Genomic DNA, 15,519 nt, shown 5'->3' with positions numbered 1-15,519 from the left:
AGGTCTTGATTCATATTTACAAAGCTGCATATTAGAAAACCCACCCTGGCTGTAACGAGCTAGGTAAAACAGTAGCTTCGGTGCCAGTTCAGATCGTTCCTGCATTTCATTGCCTTAGTTCAGAGTTTTACTTCCGAGGAGCAAACTTGGAAAATAGAGCACGGTGCCACCATTCCTTGGCCTGCCGCTTGTGGATGGGAATGTTCTCTTTTGGCCTATTTCTCATGCTTAAAAGAAAACATCTTCTGTGATGCTCGGGGTTGGGGTGGGGTGGTGGGACCAGGGGTAGAGGTAGAATAATTTATCCACGGTCTCACAGCCAATTAGGGCTTGCGCCAGGATTTGAACCCAGGCTCTGCCTGCCAACCACCTGCTGACCCTCTGGCAGGTTGGCTGCCCGGGTCGGTGTAAAAGGTTAGAGTCACTGCTTTCCGGGCCTGGGTTGCCAGGTTTCTGTCCATCATCCTTGGCCCCTTAGTATACAGACAATCCTGGATTTGAGCCCAAACTCTGCCTGGACCCTTTCTAGGTGTGTGACTTCAGGCCCTGACCCCCCCCTCTGGAAGTCCCTCGACAGGAATGAACGCAGCAGTACCTGATGGGGACCCAGCCTGGCATACAGGGTACGGCCGGGTAGACCAGGGGTACATGGCAGCTTCAGCCTGCACATGTGTAGCTCTTCAGAGCCCGTTAAAGCTGAAAAATATATACGCACATTTTTGTTTTAAACAGAGTTCCATTTTACAGAGTCCATAACCCAGCTTTAATATTATTACATGCCCCACACTGGGGTTAATTCCAGCACAAGAGCTTGATTGTGCTGTATGGAGTTTCCCCCCTGTTCTCATAGTGCGTGGCCTCTTCCATCCTGGGCCCACATGCTGGGGGATCGGGTGACAGGGGCTCCCCAAACAGCTGTGGGGCCTGGGGTGAGGTGGGGGAGGCGGGTTGGCTTGCCTTCTGGTGCCTGGCAGTGCTCAGAGCCTCTGCCCGCAGGAGAGTGGGCCTCGGTATGTCCTGAGGTCTGTGTGTGGGTCGCGGTTTGGTGTGGGTAGCAGTGCCCCGAATTTCACCAACCTCTGAGAGCAACCTTATTCATTTCTTAGCACAATGGAGAACGCCTTCCCATCTCAGTGGTGGTCTCCAGGGTGCTTGGTAAGAGGACAGTGTTGGCAGGATGAATGAGGGGTCTGAGCGTTTGCTTTATTCCATGGGTGGCACCACAATCGGAAACTTGGCTTATAGGTAGCTGTGGCCTGCAGCGCTGTGTAGAGAAAGAGTCTGAGGCTGCATCCTGGCTTGGGACAGTGCTGCATTGATTAGCAATGACTGCCCGGGGCACAGAAATGGGGAAAGTAATAGATTCAGCACGTGTTTGCTATTCATGTTTTAGTGTGATCATTTTACATCTCTGTGAAACCAACAAGGCCCCTCTGCAAGATTTTAATCCCTCGCCTCTGAACATGGGTATTAGAAGGATGCTCCCCCAAATGCTCCTTTCTCCTTATCCTCTGGGCCCCCCTCCTCCAATTATCTATTTATACAGCATCAAAACTCACAGGCCCCATCTCTGCTCTCTCTTTCAGTTGAAGAGGGGGAGGCCTCGGACTTCTCGCTGGCCTGGGATTCCTCCGTAACAGCATCAGGTAAATGCCTGGGGAGTGGTGGGAGGGTTTCTGGGGGTCCTGGGGTCCGGCCCAGGACCTCAGAAAGCCACCCAGCTGGTTATGGAAATCATATTGTTCATGTCACATTCCTGTCTCTGGGCCAGACTGTTCTGTGCAACGCGATTTCTATATCAGTTCCATATGGTCAATAAAATCTATTACATGCGGAGCCGAATGCACCCGGTTCTCCCAAGTCCACGTTCCCCTCTTGTGGGCGCTTTCACATGAGCCATGACTCCCCCACTGCTCGGGCTTCGGCGTCCTTGCAGTGGGCACGCTGTGCACCTTCATTCCCATCTAACTGCACAGAAACGCGCCTTTTATAGGATGTTGGAACTCCAAACTCAATCACAACGCTTCTGTATTCCCTTCTTGGAAGGGGCTGCTCTGCACCCCGAGGCCAGCAGACCTGAGCTCATGCCCAGGAGGTGGTAGTAGGGGAAGCTCCGTCTTCTGGGGTGTCTGGACACCGGGCAGGGAAGGGGCTGACTGGCAGCCAGGGAATCTGGTTTTTGACTCAGTTCTGTTCTTGCATCTTATAAGCTTTTTCTGCGCCTCTGTTTTCCCCAAAGATCAAAAGCAGTGGATGGTTGAGATTTTTCTAACTGCCAGGAGGTGTAATTTGGGGCTGGAGTTTAGGATTGGGACTGGCTTTGGGGTGCTTGGACCTCCTAAATGGGGGACACGGCTCTCCTGTTGCCCCTCATCCAGACATTGCCTCTCTTTGCAGTGGGGCCCCTGGCTTACTGCTTGATTCTGCCAGGCAGTGCTAGGCTCTCCTTTCCTTCCACCTCCCCTGCTTTGTGCCAGGCCAGGCCCAGCTGGCTATGGATTTGTGGTGAGCTGGAGCCAGGCCCCTCGTTTAGATTCTTAAGGCTTGGGGAGACCTTCTCTTTCTGATGTGGAGACTGAGGCAAGGAGATTTACTCTGGGTCAGTATTTCTAAAAAATGTGCTTCTAGGCTTAATGTATATGGGCGTTTAACATTTTTAATGGTTATATGTGCTTGTTAGGTAAAAATACCACTGACACTTCTAATTTGTGTTTTTTATAGACATTGTGACTTGAGATGATGCTAAATTCATGTAAGTGAGAAAAGCAAGTTAATAAGAATTTAAGTAATGGCATGTCATACTTGGACTCAGCAAAAATTGTGAAGATGGTTCATGAATGACTGCGATTTGGGCAGGGCTGGGACAGATGGATCAACGGTGTGTGGGGAGCCAGTACTGCAACCCAGGTACCTGGACTCCTGGTCCGGTGCTCTTTCCAGCAGAATTTCACTGCTGCTTGGAGAATCAGAAGGAACCCAGATGACCCAGGCATGGCACCATGTCTGCAGGTGTCCCAGCCCATGGTGACAGAGACTTCCTCCACAGAATGGGGGCTGGCAAATTCTAAGAAAGAGAGTCCAGGGTTAGGACAGGCCTTGGGGTTGACATGGGGTGGGATGGGAGGAAAGAGGAAGTGGCTCTGCAGCCTCCCCATCCTTTCTCCCTCTGGTGCAGGGGAGATGTGGTCCCCATGTGGTCCCCACAGTAAAGCCCTGGTTCTCAGGGATCCAGTCATCCTGACAGCTGCGGGTGCATGTGCTTGGAGAGGAGGTGTTGCCCAGAACCAGGCAGTGCTCAGGCTTGCCGCCAGCCTTTGAAGAGGACCCCCACAATGCCCCACACCCCTGAACTTGGAAAGTGCCCCAGCCCAGACCCTGCAGGGTTGGCCGCACAAAGTGGACATCCCAGCTGCTCTCCCAGTGGCGCCAGAGGCAATGGGGACCAACGGGAACAGCTGTGGGGGTACAGGGAGGGCACTGGCAGTGGGTGCGGTGGACCAAGGGCCCTGGGCAGGGGAGTCAGGGGCCAGGACTATGTCTTGCCCAGTCGCTGGCCTCTGGTGGCACCGGAGGATCTCTCCCTAGGCCGGGTGTGGCCTCCAGTCTGCAGAAGGCAGGGGCCATTTCAAGACTCCCCTGGGCAAGCCTCTGGGCATCCCGTCGGCTCTGAGGTTCTGTGATTCCATTGGTAGGATGGCCAGTCTGCAGACCTGTCTGGGATGCCTGGGAGTAGTGGAGGTAGAGGGATTTGGGTGCTTCCAGCTAAGACCCCAGGTCTGTTTGTACAATGAAGAGCTGGGTGTCAGCTGCCGCAGGTTGGCAAAGACCAGAGCCCGTGCCACACGTGTGTGCAGGAAGCAGTGCATGACTCCCAGTGAGTTCCCCCAGGCCCCCTGGAACTCCAAGACCATGGCTCTCTATGGTGCCCGTCAGTGCTGGCTTATCTGCTTGGAGAATGGGAGAGTGGGGGCAAAGCATCCCAGGCAGTGGGTAGTCCACAGCCAGGTAGTGGAGGGTTTTGTTTCCTTTGGCCTGTTTCTGATGATTCTTACTGTGTGTGCGTGTGATAAATTCTCTTCTTTTTGTTTTTGGGGGTGAATGGGCCAGGAATTGAACCCAGGTCTCCTATATGGCAGACGAGCATTCTACTGCTGCCCAGTTCTCTTTCACTTGGGTTGTGAAAGTCAGCTTGTGTTCCCTGAGCATGGGGCTTGAAAGATGAAGCCAGTCTGGGAGGCGGCCCTGGATGTGGGTGACAGCCCCATTTGGTGAGCACATACTTAGTAGGGCCAGGCAGGGAGCGAACGCTTCCCCTATAGCGTGTCACTGAAGCATCAGGACATCCCTTGGGGGGTGGGGGTGCTTTTTCCAGCCACAGCTCCAGCATTCTCCGTGGGTTGGTTTGGGGGCACGCATTTGGTGGAAGGCAGGACCAAAGGCCTGGGTGAAGCTGCCTTTGTATAACGCTTCTCATTAAACTGAGAAAATGTCATTTGGCTACATCAGAGCATGGGGGCAAGTGCCAAGGAAGATTATGGGGGACAAAAGTCCCCCCAGCCACCCTTGGTACCGCTACTGAGAATCACCATCCTCGCTTGGCGGTCGAGGGAAGGAGGCTGGGGAGAGGGCCAGAGGCCTATCTGTGGTCCCCCACCAATGAGCTCCAGAGCTGGGACTCGAACCCAAGTCCTCTGGAAGCCAGAGCCCGTGGTTTAGCTACTGCCCCACCTGGTGAGAGGAAGAGCTGAGTGGGGGCCTAAAGACGGGAAGTCGTGGGGCTTTGGGAAGGCACCTGGTGGCACAGGCTCTGTGTCTACAGGAAGTAAGGACCGAAAGTGGGCAGAGTGGGCTGAGAGCATTTTACCAGGAAGCGTGGGGAGCTATCAGGCGTGGGACAGTCTCTTTTCTCTGAGGGCCCGGTCAGCCCCTGGTGCAGGCTTTTCATCGTGTCCCTCCCCTTTCTCCTTTGCCGTGGCTCTGGGTATATGATGGAGAACTCCAATAAAGAGGCTGCATGCACAGCCTGCTTCGGCACTCACTCCTTTCTTCCCCCAACCTCCTCTGCCAATGGGGACCCTATGCCCTCCCCCACAAAAAATAGCCTGGCCTGCTCCACCTGTGTCCTCGAGCCGGGGGCCCTGACAGTGATGGAGAGCTCGGGCTTGCCTGGCAGGGAAGGGAGCAAATGATCAGCTCACAGCAATAGTCTCCCACCTGACAAGGGGATGCATGGGGTGGGGGGAGGCACGGGCCCATGCTTGCCTCTTGGCTGATAAATATGAGGCTCCTAATGGTAGACCCTTAGGGAAGAGCCCTGCATGCAGATAGAATAGGGGTGCCTAGTAGGCGTGGGAATTTAACAGTACATTTCCCATGGATCTATTTTTTCTTATTCCTAAAATGTGGTGGGGTGGGGGAGACATAACTTATAATGAGACAATGTAAGTTAAAGAAGTCCCTAACCTGTTTCTAGCCACAGTGCCTTTGAGCATCCAATAGTGCTGTCCCTCAAACACAGACTGTTTTGTATGTGATTACAGGGGTGTTCACGGATTACCCCTAACCCATCTTCCCTCCAACTTGTTAGGTGTTAGGTTTTAACTCTTTATAAATGTGGAAGTTGTTGCAAATGTGACAGCCTCCCCAAGGGTCACAGCTCAAAGGCCCACCTGAGCCAGGATGGTGTCACAGGTGAGTTGAGGGGGGATCTGGTAACTGTGGGGCCCAGCCCTGAAGGGCAGCTGGGCCCAGGAGTGCCAGAGCTTTTGAGTTTTTACAAGAGAAGCCAGAGAGCTGGATTTTCATATGAAATCATCAGATTTTTAAAATAGCTACTCTTTTCTTTCCTTTTTTTTAAAAACTTTTTTTTGTAGTATAATTGAACATGTATACAAAGCAAAGACATAAAAAAGCAATGGTTTTCAAAGCACTCTTCAACAAGTAGCTACAGGACAGATCCCAGAGTCATGAGCTACCATACAATCCTCTCAGATTTTTTTCTTTCTAGCTGCTCCAGAATATAGGAGCAACTCATTTCTTTTTAAAAACAGCTTTATTGAGATATTATTCACATATATAGGATGTACGGTTCAGTGGACTTCAGTATGTTCAGAGACAAGTGCAATCATCACGACGGGTCAATTTTAGAACATTATCATGATGTTCTATCATGAAACATCACGACACCCTTCCTAAACCTCCATACCCCTGGCTCTAAACAACCACTAATCTCATTTTTCTGCCTATTCTGGACATTTAGTATAAATTAAATCATATAATATGTAGCCTTTTGTGTTTGGCTTGTTTCAAGTGGCATCGTGTTTTCAAGGCTTATCGTGCTTATGGCAGAATACTATTCCATTGTATAGATACACCACATTTTGTTATCCATTCTTCTGTTGATGGGTACTTTGGGTTGTTTCCATCTTTTGGCAATTGTGACTAAGGCTGCTGTGAACACTGGTATACAGATATTTGTTCAAGTCCCTGTTTTCAGTTCTTTTAGGTATATACCCAGAAGTGGAATTGTTGGATCATGTAGTAGTTCAGTGCTCAACTTATAGAGGAAGCGCCAAGCTGTTTTTCACAGCAGCTGCACCGTTAAAAAATAAACTTTTTAGTTTAGAATAATTTCAAATTTATGGGATAGTCACAAAAACAATACAAACCCCATTCAGAGAACCCCAGCATAACCCCCCACCTGATAACCAGATCCAACAATTTTTTTTCCATCACATAGTTGTATATTCATCATCATGATCATCTCTTAGAACATTTGCATCAATTCAGAAAAAGAAATACACAGAAAACAGAAAAAGATTCATACATACCATACCCCTTACCCCTCCCTTTCATTGATCACTAGCATTTCAAACTAAATTTATTTTAACATTTGTTCCCCCTATTATTTATTTTTATTCCATATGTTCTACTCGTCTGTTGACAAAGTAGATAACAGGAGCATCAGACACAAGGTTTTCACAATCACACAGTCACATTGTGAAAGCTATGTCATTATACAGTCATCTTCAAGAAACATGGCTACTGGAACACAGCTCTACATTTTCAGGCAGTTCCCTCCAGCCTCTCTGTTATGCCTTAACTTAAAAGGTGATACCTATTGAATGCGTAAGAATAACCTCCAGGATAACCTCTCGACTCTGTTTGGAATCTCCCAGCTGTTGACATTTTATTTTGTCTCATTTCTCTCTTCCCCCTTTGGGTCAAGAAGGTTTTCTCAGTCCCTTGGTGCTGAGTCCCAGCTCATTCTAGGATTTCTGTCCCACATTGCCAGGAAGGTCCACACCCCTGGGAGTCATGTCCCACGTAGAGAGGGGGAGGGCAGTGAGTTTGCTTGTCATGTTGGCCGAGAGAGAGAGGCCCCATCTGAGCAACAAAAGAGGTTCTCTTGGGGGTGACTCTTAGGCCTAATTTTAAGTAGGCTTAGCCTATCCTTTGCAGGATTAAGTTTCATATGAACAAACCCCAAGATTGGAGGCTTAGCATATTGCTTTCATTAAATGTGAGTGTTGATTTCTGAACTCTCAGTTCAATTCCATTGATCTATATATCTGTCCTTGTGGCAGTGGTCTGCTGTTTTTATTTTTATTTCTTTATTTCTTTATTGCAAGGGCAGGCACCTGGAATTGAACCTAGGTCTCTGGCATGGCAGGTGAGAATTCTGCCACGGAGCCACCGTCGCACTGCTCCAGATCCAACAATTTTTATCATTTTGCCGCACTTGCCCTACTGTTCTATCCATGCATCTATTTATCTGTTTTCTAAACATTCGAGAGTAGGTTGTATACACATCGTGCTCCTTGAAAACTCAGTACTGCCATGGCTACACCTTTCTACATTCCCACCAGCAATGCACAAAGTTCTACTTTCTCCACATCCTTGCCAACATTTGCTATTTTCTGTTTTGTTGGATTCTAGCCATCTTGGTGGGTGCACAGTGGTATCTCATTGTGGGCCATTCATATCTGAAAAAAAAAAGGACATCGTTCTGGCCAAACAAAGGCGTTCTGCTGGCTGGTTTTGGCCTGGCCGTCGGTGGGGAGGTTGCTGAATGTGGCTTTACTGAGGGGCGTTGCTTGGTGATATCCCGTGGCCCCTCTTCCCCCACCCATGGGTCCTCCCTGCACTGCGCCCTGAGCTCAGGGAACCCATCCTCCTCACCTGGGCTCATCCTCCCTTCCTCTTCAGCCCTTTGGAATGACGTCACTAAGAGTAGGCCCTTGGAGGGAGAGGTAGGACTGAGCCCTCCCAGGTGGGCTTTTGGAACCATCCCCACCAGGCTGGGCTTGGCTTCCCCTTCACCCAGGGGCCGAGTCTGAACTGGAGCTGACTGCCTTATCGTTGGCTGACCATCTGGTCGCCGTCTCATCGGACTCTTCTGCCTCCCGCCTCTCGGGCCAGGCAGGGCAGCGGTGGCCTGGGACGGCTTCCTTCCAGTGTGGCTGCTCTGTGAAGACCTGGGGGACGCAAGGGGTTGGAGGGTGGGGGAGGGAGGGGGTGCTCCTGAGGATGAGATTTGTCAACTGGTCTTAGACGCTTGGGTGGTGGTTGGAGAGGAACCCTTGCAAGGGATCAATTGTGTGATGACCCAGCAGCCCGGGACCTCTAGGCGCTGCCTGTGACATTGGAAACCGCCCCCCAGTTTCCGCCTCCCTCCAGGAGCCAGGCTCCTGCTCCTTACTTTTCCATGCTAGCTCATTTAAGCAACAAACAACGCCGTGGGTGGGCACTGTTAAGTCCCCTGCCTTATGGATGTAAAAACCGAGGCTTAGCGATGTCCATGACTCTTCAGGTCCCACAGCCAGACAGTGGCAGCCAGAATTTGAACCCCGGCAGCCTGGCTCCGAAGCTCATGTGTGCATTTAGCATCCACACTGTGATGTGGCAGGCTGCCTGCTGGGCGTTGGTCAGAGGCGACCCAGAGGCTGGTGAGGGGTCAGGTCCCGGCCCAGCGTCGCCCCTGGGTCAGGTGGGCTTGTCTCACTACAGCCAGCCTCCTGTTGCACTGCCTGGAAGGAGATGAGGTGCATGTTTTTTTGTCTTTTGTTTTTCTTTTTAACATTTTTTATTGTGAAATACAGCATATATATATATACAAAAAAAAGATAAACTTCAAAGTATATCTTAACAGAGGTGCATGTTTTGAAGGCCTCGCAAATACTTGTCATCTTCAAAGGCCAGGCTCCCTTTTGTCCCCTGTTTATGACATGCCTGGTGTTGGGCATGGGGCCCGCTTGCAGGGTGGGGCCTGGGGTTGGGGCTGCAGACCCTGGGGGCTGCTCAGGTGGGAGAGCAGAGCTAGCATCTGGGTGTTGTCCTGGGTGCCCCTTGAGGGCAGCCTGCATGGAAGCCTTTAGTTTTTCTCTTATCCAAGTTCTGCCTGGGGAGTGGGGTGGGGGGAGTGGACAGCGTGCCTCCCTACTGACCAAGGGGACAGCCTCCTCAACCCCTGCAGTCCTTCACTTCTCAGTTTTGACTAGTGAAGAGGACAGAAACGTCTGGAAGACTGGGCCTTTCACTGTGGGGAGTTTTGGCCCCTCCCCCCCCCCCCGAGCTGCCCAGCCTGCACCCCCCAGACTGCGGTGGAGCCTCTCCCCTCCCTACTTGTGTTTGCTTGGGCATGTATTTATTATTTCAACTACTTCAAGAAAACCGCCACCTGCAGTCTTGCACTTGTGTGTATCACTGTTTCTGCTTCTCCAGGCCCCTCTCCTACCTCCATCCGTATACAAACAAACCTTCCCCAGAGATGGAGTCCCAGCCAGCATAAATGCACCCGTGGGTTCCACGGGAGCCCCCGGCAGCCTTAAGCTTCGTGTACATCCATGACCCGCATGTCCTCACACCTTGCAGGTGCCCTCGGGTGCCTGCAGTGGACAGGCATTCGTTTTCCTAACTGCCCCTGCCTTGGTGGACATTTGCACTGCTTTCAAGCTTCGGCTCTTGTAAACAATGTACACTGGACCTCTGCATAGGAGAGCTTTGTCTCCGTTGGGGTTTTTCTTCGGGGCTCCCAGCACCTTTAAACTTTTTATTTCAATCTTTAAATCCAGGCTGGTGAGAACCTCTCCCTGCCCCTCTCCCCACAGAGTCACCTTGAATCCTTTCCCCAAGGGCCATCTCGTGCTGGGTTCATCAGTGAGGAGGGTCCGGCCCCTCTCCCCATGACTCAGTTGCCCGCTGCAGTGACGGGCAGTGGAAGTTCCCCAGGTGGCACCGGCCGGCTTGGCTGGTGCTGTCCACCTTTTGTGCTTGAGCCCCCAACCCAGCCATCTTCTCGATGAGGACCAGGGGACGTTTTAAAGGAGCAAGAAAGTCTCACTAAATAGATGTAGAATTTCCCAGCATTTTAAAGACTTATGAAATGCATTTTTATGTGGGGCCAGCTGGGGAGTTTCTCATTAGCTCGGCTGGGGAGTCTGTGGGGAGTTGAGCTAAGTGGAGCCAGGCAGGCTGGGTAGGAAGACGTGGTGGTCCGAGCTCACCGGGGGAGTGCGGTAGGCATGCGCCGGCTGGTCTGCTCCGCGGACCCCCGGCCAGGCTGGTCTGCCCTGTGCCTTTGTTAGAGCTGCTTCTCCCCAGTGCAGGAGACCTCGGAAACCTCCTGGTTTCCACTGAGCTGAGAGGTGTGAGCTGGGAGCTGAGAGGGGGTCACTCCGTTACCATGGCAAGCGGTGCACGAGGTAGGGCATCTGTGCCATGTAGCTGTAGCCCTCACTTGGGCCTCCTGGGGGTTCCCAGGTGCCTCTGCCCCCTCTCACCCAGCGGTGCTGCATCCTGGGCCCCTGCGGCTGACCTGGCCCACTCTCCAAGGGGATGTAGCATTTCCTGCCCACCCCTTCCCTCTGGCTCTGGACCAGCCTTGGGGACTCCTGCTGGGCTGCACGCTACCTCACTTCCCCTTGTCTGCTGTGAACACGTGTGTACCTGAGCCTGTGATGTGTGTGCCGTGTGTGCTCAGTGCACCAGTGTGCCTGCGCCCACGGCGGGTGGGAACATGCGTGCGTACCTTTTCCTGACTCCTTTTGTCCTCTCCTTCTGTCTGGCTGATGGCTTCACTTCCGTGGCCTTGGGCTTGGCTCACTGATCCCCGCCCCTGTGGGGTGGCCTTGGGGCTTTCCACATGGCATTGTCCTGCATCCCGGGCCTGGTGCATCATCAGTCAGGAGGACTATGGTAAGGGGGAGGAGCTGCCCTACCGTCTCCGAAGCCTAGGTGCTCCCTGAGGACAGGAGGGAGTATCCTCTGTGATGCTGGTCCCTCCCTAAGGCCCCAGGACCAACTGGCAGACGTGGGAGTCGGCAACTCTGAGGGGCACGTGTGCATGGGGTGAACGGGCAGGGCGCCATGGCCTCCTCGTGCCTCTGGGGCATGCTTTTTCTGCGTTGCTTATGTTATGTGTTCCGGGGTGGTTTGCCCCAATAGCTGCTCAAGCTTCCACCTGCAGGCGAATTTGGGATCTTGTTAAAATGCAGATTCTGGCCAGTCTGGGTGGGTCCTGAAACTCACTCTGCATTTCTAAGCTCCTGGTGCTCTTGCTGCTGCTGGGTGGAGAGGTGGTTCAGCCCTCTTCCTGCTCCCCTTGGCCTTTGCTCTTCTGGCCCTTTTGGCTGTGGAGCCCTTTCTCATCCTCTGCAGCTTAAACAATGCCTCATCCAGGAAGTCTTCCCTGCTTGGTTATCATGTGCCTTCTGTTTGTGTCCTAGTCCCTGCTGCTCTGCACACGCCATGTATCTGATTCCCTGTGTCCCCAGCACCCTGGCTTGGCATGTGGCAAGTACTCTGCAAGTGTTTGCCAAGATGAAGAACATCACCTCTGCCCCTCCATTTGCACTTGCCCTTTGTTTGCGTTTGAAGTTCAGGACCAGAGTTTTGATCACTTTGTTAAGACCAAGAACTGGGTTTGAAGCCTGGCTACTTTTTAGCTAGCTGTGTGACCTTGAGTAAATGACTTAACCTCTCTGTGCTTAGCTTTCTTATCTGTAAAAGGGGATAATAAGAGATAATAATAAGAGTACTTTGGAGGACCACTGTGAGAGTTACATGAGAGAATCCATATGGAGCACTTAGCTCCTGGGAGGCCACCTGGCACTCTGTACTTTTATTCTTATTACTGTTAATTCATTGAGGGCTGATCAGAGTTTAGCTCTGATCTTGGATCTTTGTGGGTGACATAGAAGGCCCAGGAGAGCCCCTCCCTATTTTCAAAGCTCCCTTCCTCTCTTCTCTGGTCATTGCCACGGTGGGCAGGACAGTCACGTCTTCAAGGTTTGGAACGGAATCTTCAGGAACCATCCTCACTTGTGCCGATCTTGGTGGGTGCTGCTCGCTTCCCAAGTGGGGCAGGGCACGGTGGGGTGGGGGGTGGTGGGAGATGGTCAGAATTGACTCTGAAAGGCAGAGGCCCCGGGGCTGTGATATGATCAGGCTCCTGCCCTGGGTGGAGCCGGGTGCTGACTGCCTGGCCTGCTCAGCCATGGTCAGCGGCCAGTAGGAAATGGCCAAGGTCATCCGGACTGTGCTGCCTGGCTGGTCCTGGCTTTCTGGGCAGACGCTGCGGGCTCCTGGGTTGGGTATGGTTGGTGCTGTGTCAGCCAGTGTGACCTCCCACAGGGGCTAGGCTGTTGTCGCCTCAGCTGACATTATCTTAAAAGTTCATGAATGTTCAGGTTTAGGCATGCACACATACACACACACACACACACCATGCGTATAGTAGGTTGAACTGGCTCATAGATGCCTGTCTGTCTTTAAAAATCTTTATTTTGCCCGTGATGATAATTCTTTTTCCCTTTGTCGTGGTTGGCTGCTTTAACTGATGGCTGCTGGCCATGTTTGATGGCAGTCAGCATATCAGAGTGATACTAAATCTGGTAAATACAATACATTTTGCTTGTGCTATTTTCTTTCTCTGGGCTAAATGCTTTGCAAGTCCTCAAGCTTTTGAGGAAGCAGGGACTGTGCCTGCTTTGCTCACTGTTGTATCCTCAGCAACTAACACTGTAATAAAAATAACCGGTAACGGATACCCACCATCTAGTGGACATTCATGGTGCCCCACCTCACATGCAAGTTATCTCACTGAACTTTCTTAGCCAAGGCGGTGGATGGGATTATCGTTCCCATCTCACAGTGGAGCATGTGAAGCTCAGAGAGGTTAAGAGGCTTACAGCGTTTCACACTAGCTAGGGAAAGAGTAGGGATTTGAATTTGGGTGAGTTTGATCTGTGTCGAGGACCCCTTTCTTTAGTTGCTAATTCACAGTGCCAGGCACAGAGTGGAGCCTTAATGAATATTTGTGGAATGCAGTGCACTAGGATGTGCTCAGGGCCTGATGAGGCTATTACAGTGACACAGCATGTGCCAGAGGCCAGCAGAGGCAGTGCAGGAATGAGGTGATGGCCATAGCCCAAGGGTGTAGCTCAGTGGTGATGTATAAGCTCACAAGTCATTGTGTGTGTGCATGCATGTATGCACACAATAGCACATACACACACAAGCACACATGTACACAGTCACAGACATCACACTCACATATACATACCCTTCAATACATACACATATGTTATTAAATATATGCACCCTCCACAGAATACGCATATATACATAGGCACACACACAACACAATTCACATATATGTAGCTGCTGCACAATTCACATATACACACGTATACCCACATATGTACCTTCCACACAAAATGCACGCACTCACAGACACCTGCAAATATACACACACAGATGCACATAATACATACACAAGTATATTTACACATGCACACACATGCATAATGCACATGCACAGCCATGTACACACGTGCACACGTACACATTCCTGCAGACCCCTAGGATTGCAAACGAGCAGACGAGCCTGCTGCATTGCTCCTGGGGGCCTCTCTTCTAAGATCAGGCAGCGCTTCCCACATCCAGGCAGGTGTATGGAAGCCCAGTTTATCTCCTTGCTCTCTGATCTCTTTCGTCGGTTTCTTTGTCCCTTACAGCCCTGGATATTCTTTGCAGCTGAAGCTTCACCCCCTGCTGTGGACCCAGTTGCTGTGTGGACCGAGTGCAGACCTAGACCCCAGGGCCCCTCTGTCTGTTTGCCTGCCCAGCCTGCTCCGACCCCCACATGCCCCCACCCCCACCTTGGACCTGACTTCATTTTCCACCCTGCACCTGCCGCTTTAAGAGCCCAGGGGCCTGGTGGGCCTGTCCCCAGGGTCCCGGCTGGGGAAGGCTGGACAGCTGCGGGTTGGGGGGAAGCTTTGTTAGCTCACAGCCGCCTCTTGGAGCCCGGACAGTGCTGGGGAAACTGAAACAAAGGCCGACAATGGCCTCCTTCCCTCCCTGGGCGGCCTCGGAGCAGGGCCTGCATGGGCGGCCTCTGGGGGCCCCTGTTATTTCCTGTGCTGGCTGCGGGACTCCTGGCCAGCCGCACACGGGCAGGAAGCTGGCGGGGCAGGGCATCTCCTCCCCACTCAGCTGGCCTGGCCCTTGCAGGCCAGAGTAGCCGCTTCTGTGAGTGAGGGCCAGCAGGGGCTCCCCGCTCAGCCACCCGCTGCTGTAAGCCTGCTCGGCCAAGGCCTGCCCGTCCCCGCTGACCTCTCCCTGCTGCAGACCCCACGTGCTCCCACCATCTGTGCCTGGGGGTCATGGCTTCCGCGCTCCAGTGTCTGCCTCTTGTCTCCTCGGTTGATTCGATTCTTGGTGGCCAGGGAGCTCGCCCCACAGAGCCAAGGACAAGGCTGGCCGGGAGCATTTTATTCCTTTGTAGTCAGTTAACTTGGGAGAGTATTAGAGGTAAGTTTAGATTTTAGTGTCAAGGTTAGGGTTAGGTTTAAAGTTAGGGTTAGGTTTACCAAACCCTTCAGATCGAAAAGACAGGAGTTAAGAGTGGAGGTTTTGATCCTGGATTCACTAGCCTTTATTCATTTGATAATCATCATGTTGTCTGCTCTGTGTCATGCTAAGCCACAGGGACACAATGGTGTCCCTGCCTTCCAGGGCTTACATTCTAGGAAGGCAGGTTGTGAACAGGCAGACACACACGCACACACAGCAACACTTATTAGCCGATTAGTGGTGGGAATGTACTTGGCTAAGTTATTGCCTCGCTCAGAACTCAGGGTCCTGGTCTGTAAAGAGGGGACACCGAAACCCCTCCCTCATAGCATGAAGAAGCTTAAGTGAGAGGGCTGTCACAGCACAGCACGGTGCCTGGCACACAGCAAGTGGTGATTATCAATTGAAGTGGGCTGCTGAAGTAGTGGGTGAAATAACTGATTACATCAGAGCCTAAGCTGAGGGTCAGTATGCAGTTGAGCTCCCTGGCAGCCTAGGCCAAAAAAGAAATAGAATAACGGGCGACATCTGATTGAAGTACTTGGGATAGACAAACGTTTTTCTCTGGCACTAACTGCTGAGAAACTGTTGTGTGGATCCTCATGAATCATTGAACAAAGAACAGGCGCTATCTCAGTAACAATTTGGCACCTGATACAG

General features: G+C 51.9%; 1 protein-coding gene across 3 annotated transcripts in view; it reads left to right on the top strand.

The window, feature by feature from the left end:
- The window catches only part of ZNF423 (zinc finger protein 423), a 324,971-nt gene that overhangs the window by 55,237 nt on the left and 254,215 nt on the right, over window positions 1–15,519 (top strand). For all 3 annotated transcript variants that reach the window (XM_077132358.1, XM_077132361.1, XM_077132357.1), the window contains exon 2: window positions 1,587–1,646. In XM_077132358.1, coding sequence (XP_076988473.1) covers window positions 1,587–1,646 — 60 coding nt within the window. The remainder of the gene's footprint in view (window positions 1–1,586; window positions 1,647–15,519) is intronic.

Source organism: Tamandua tetradactyla, chromosome 16 (assembly GCF_023851605.1).
Source record: "Tamandua tetradactyla isolate mTamTet1 chromosome 16, mTamTet1.pri, whole genome shotgun sequence".
Classification (NCBI taxonomy): domain Eukaryota; kingdom Metazoa; phylum Chordata; class Mammalia; order Pilosa; family Myrmecophagidae; genus Tamandua; species Tamandua tetradactyla.
Note: the sequence above shows the minus strand (reverse complement) of the source record. Positions and strands in the feature narration are given on the sequence as shown.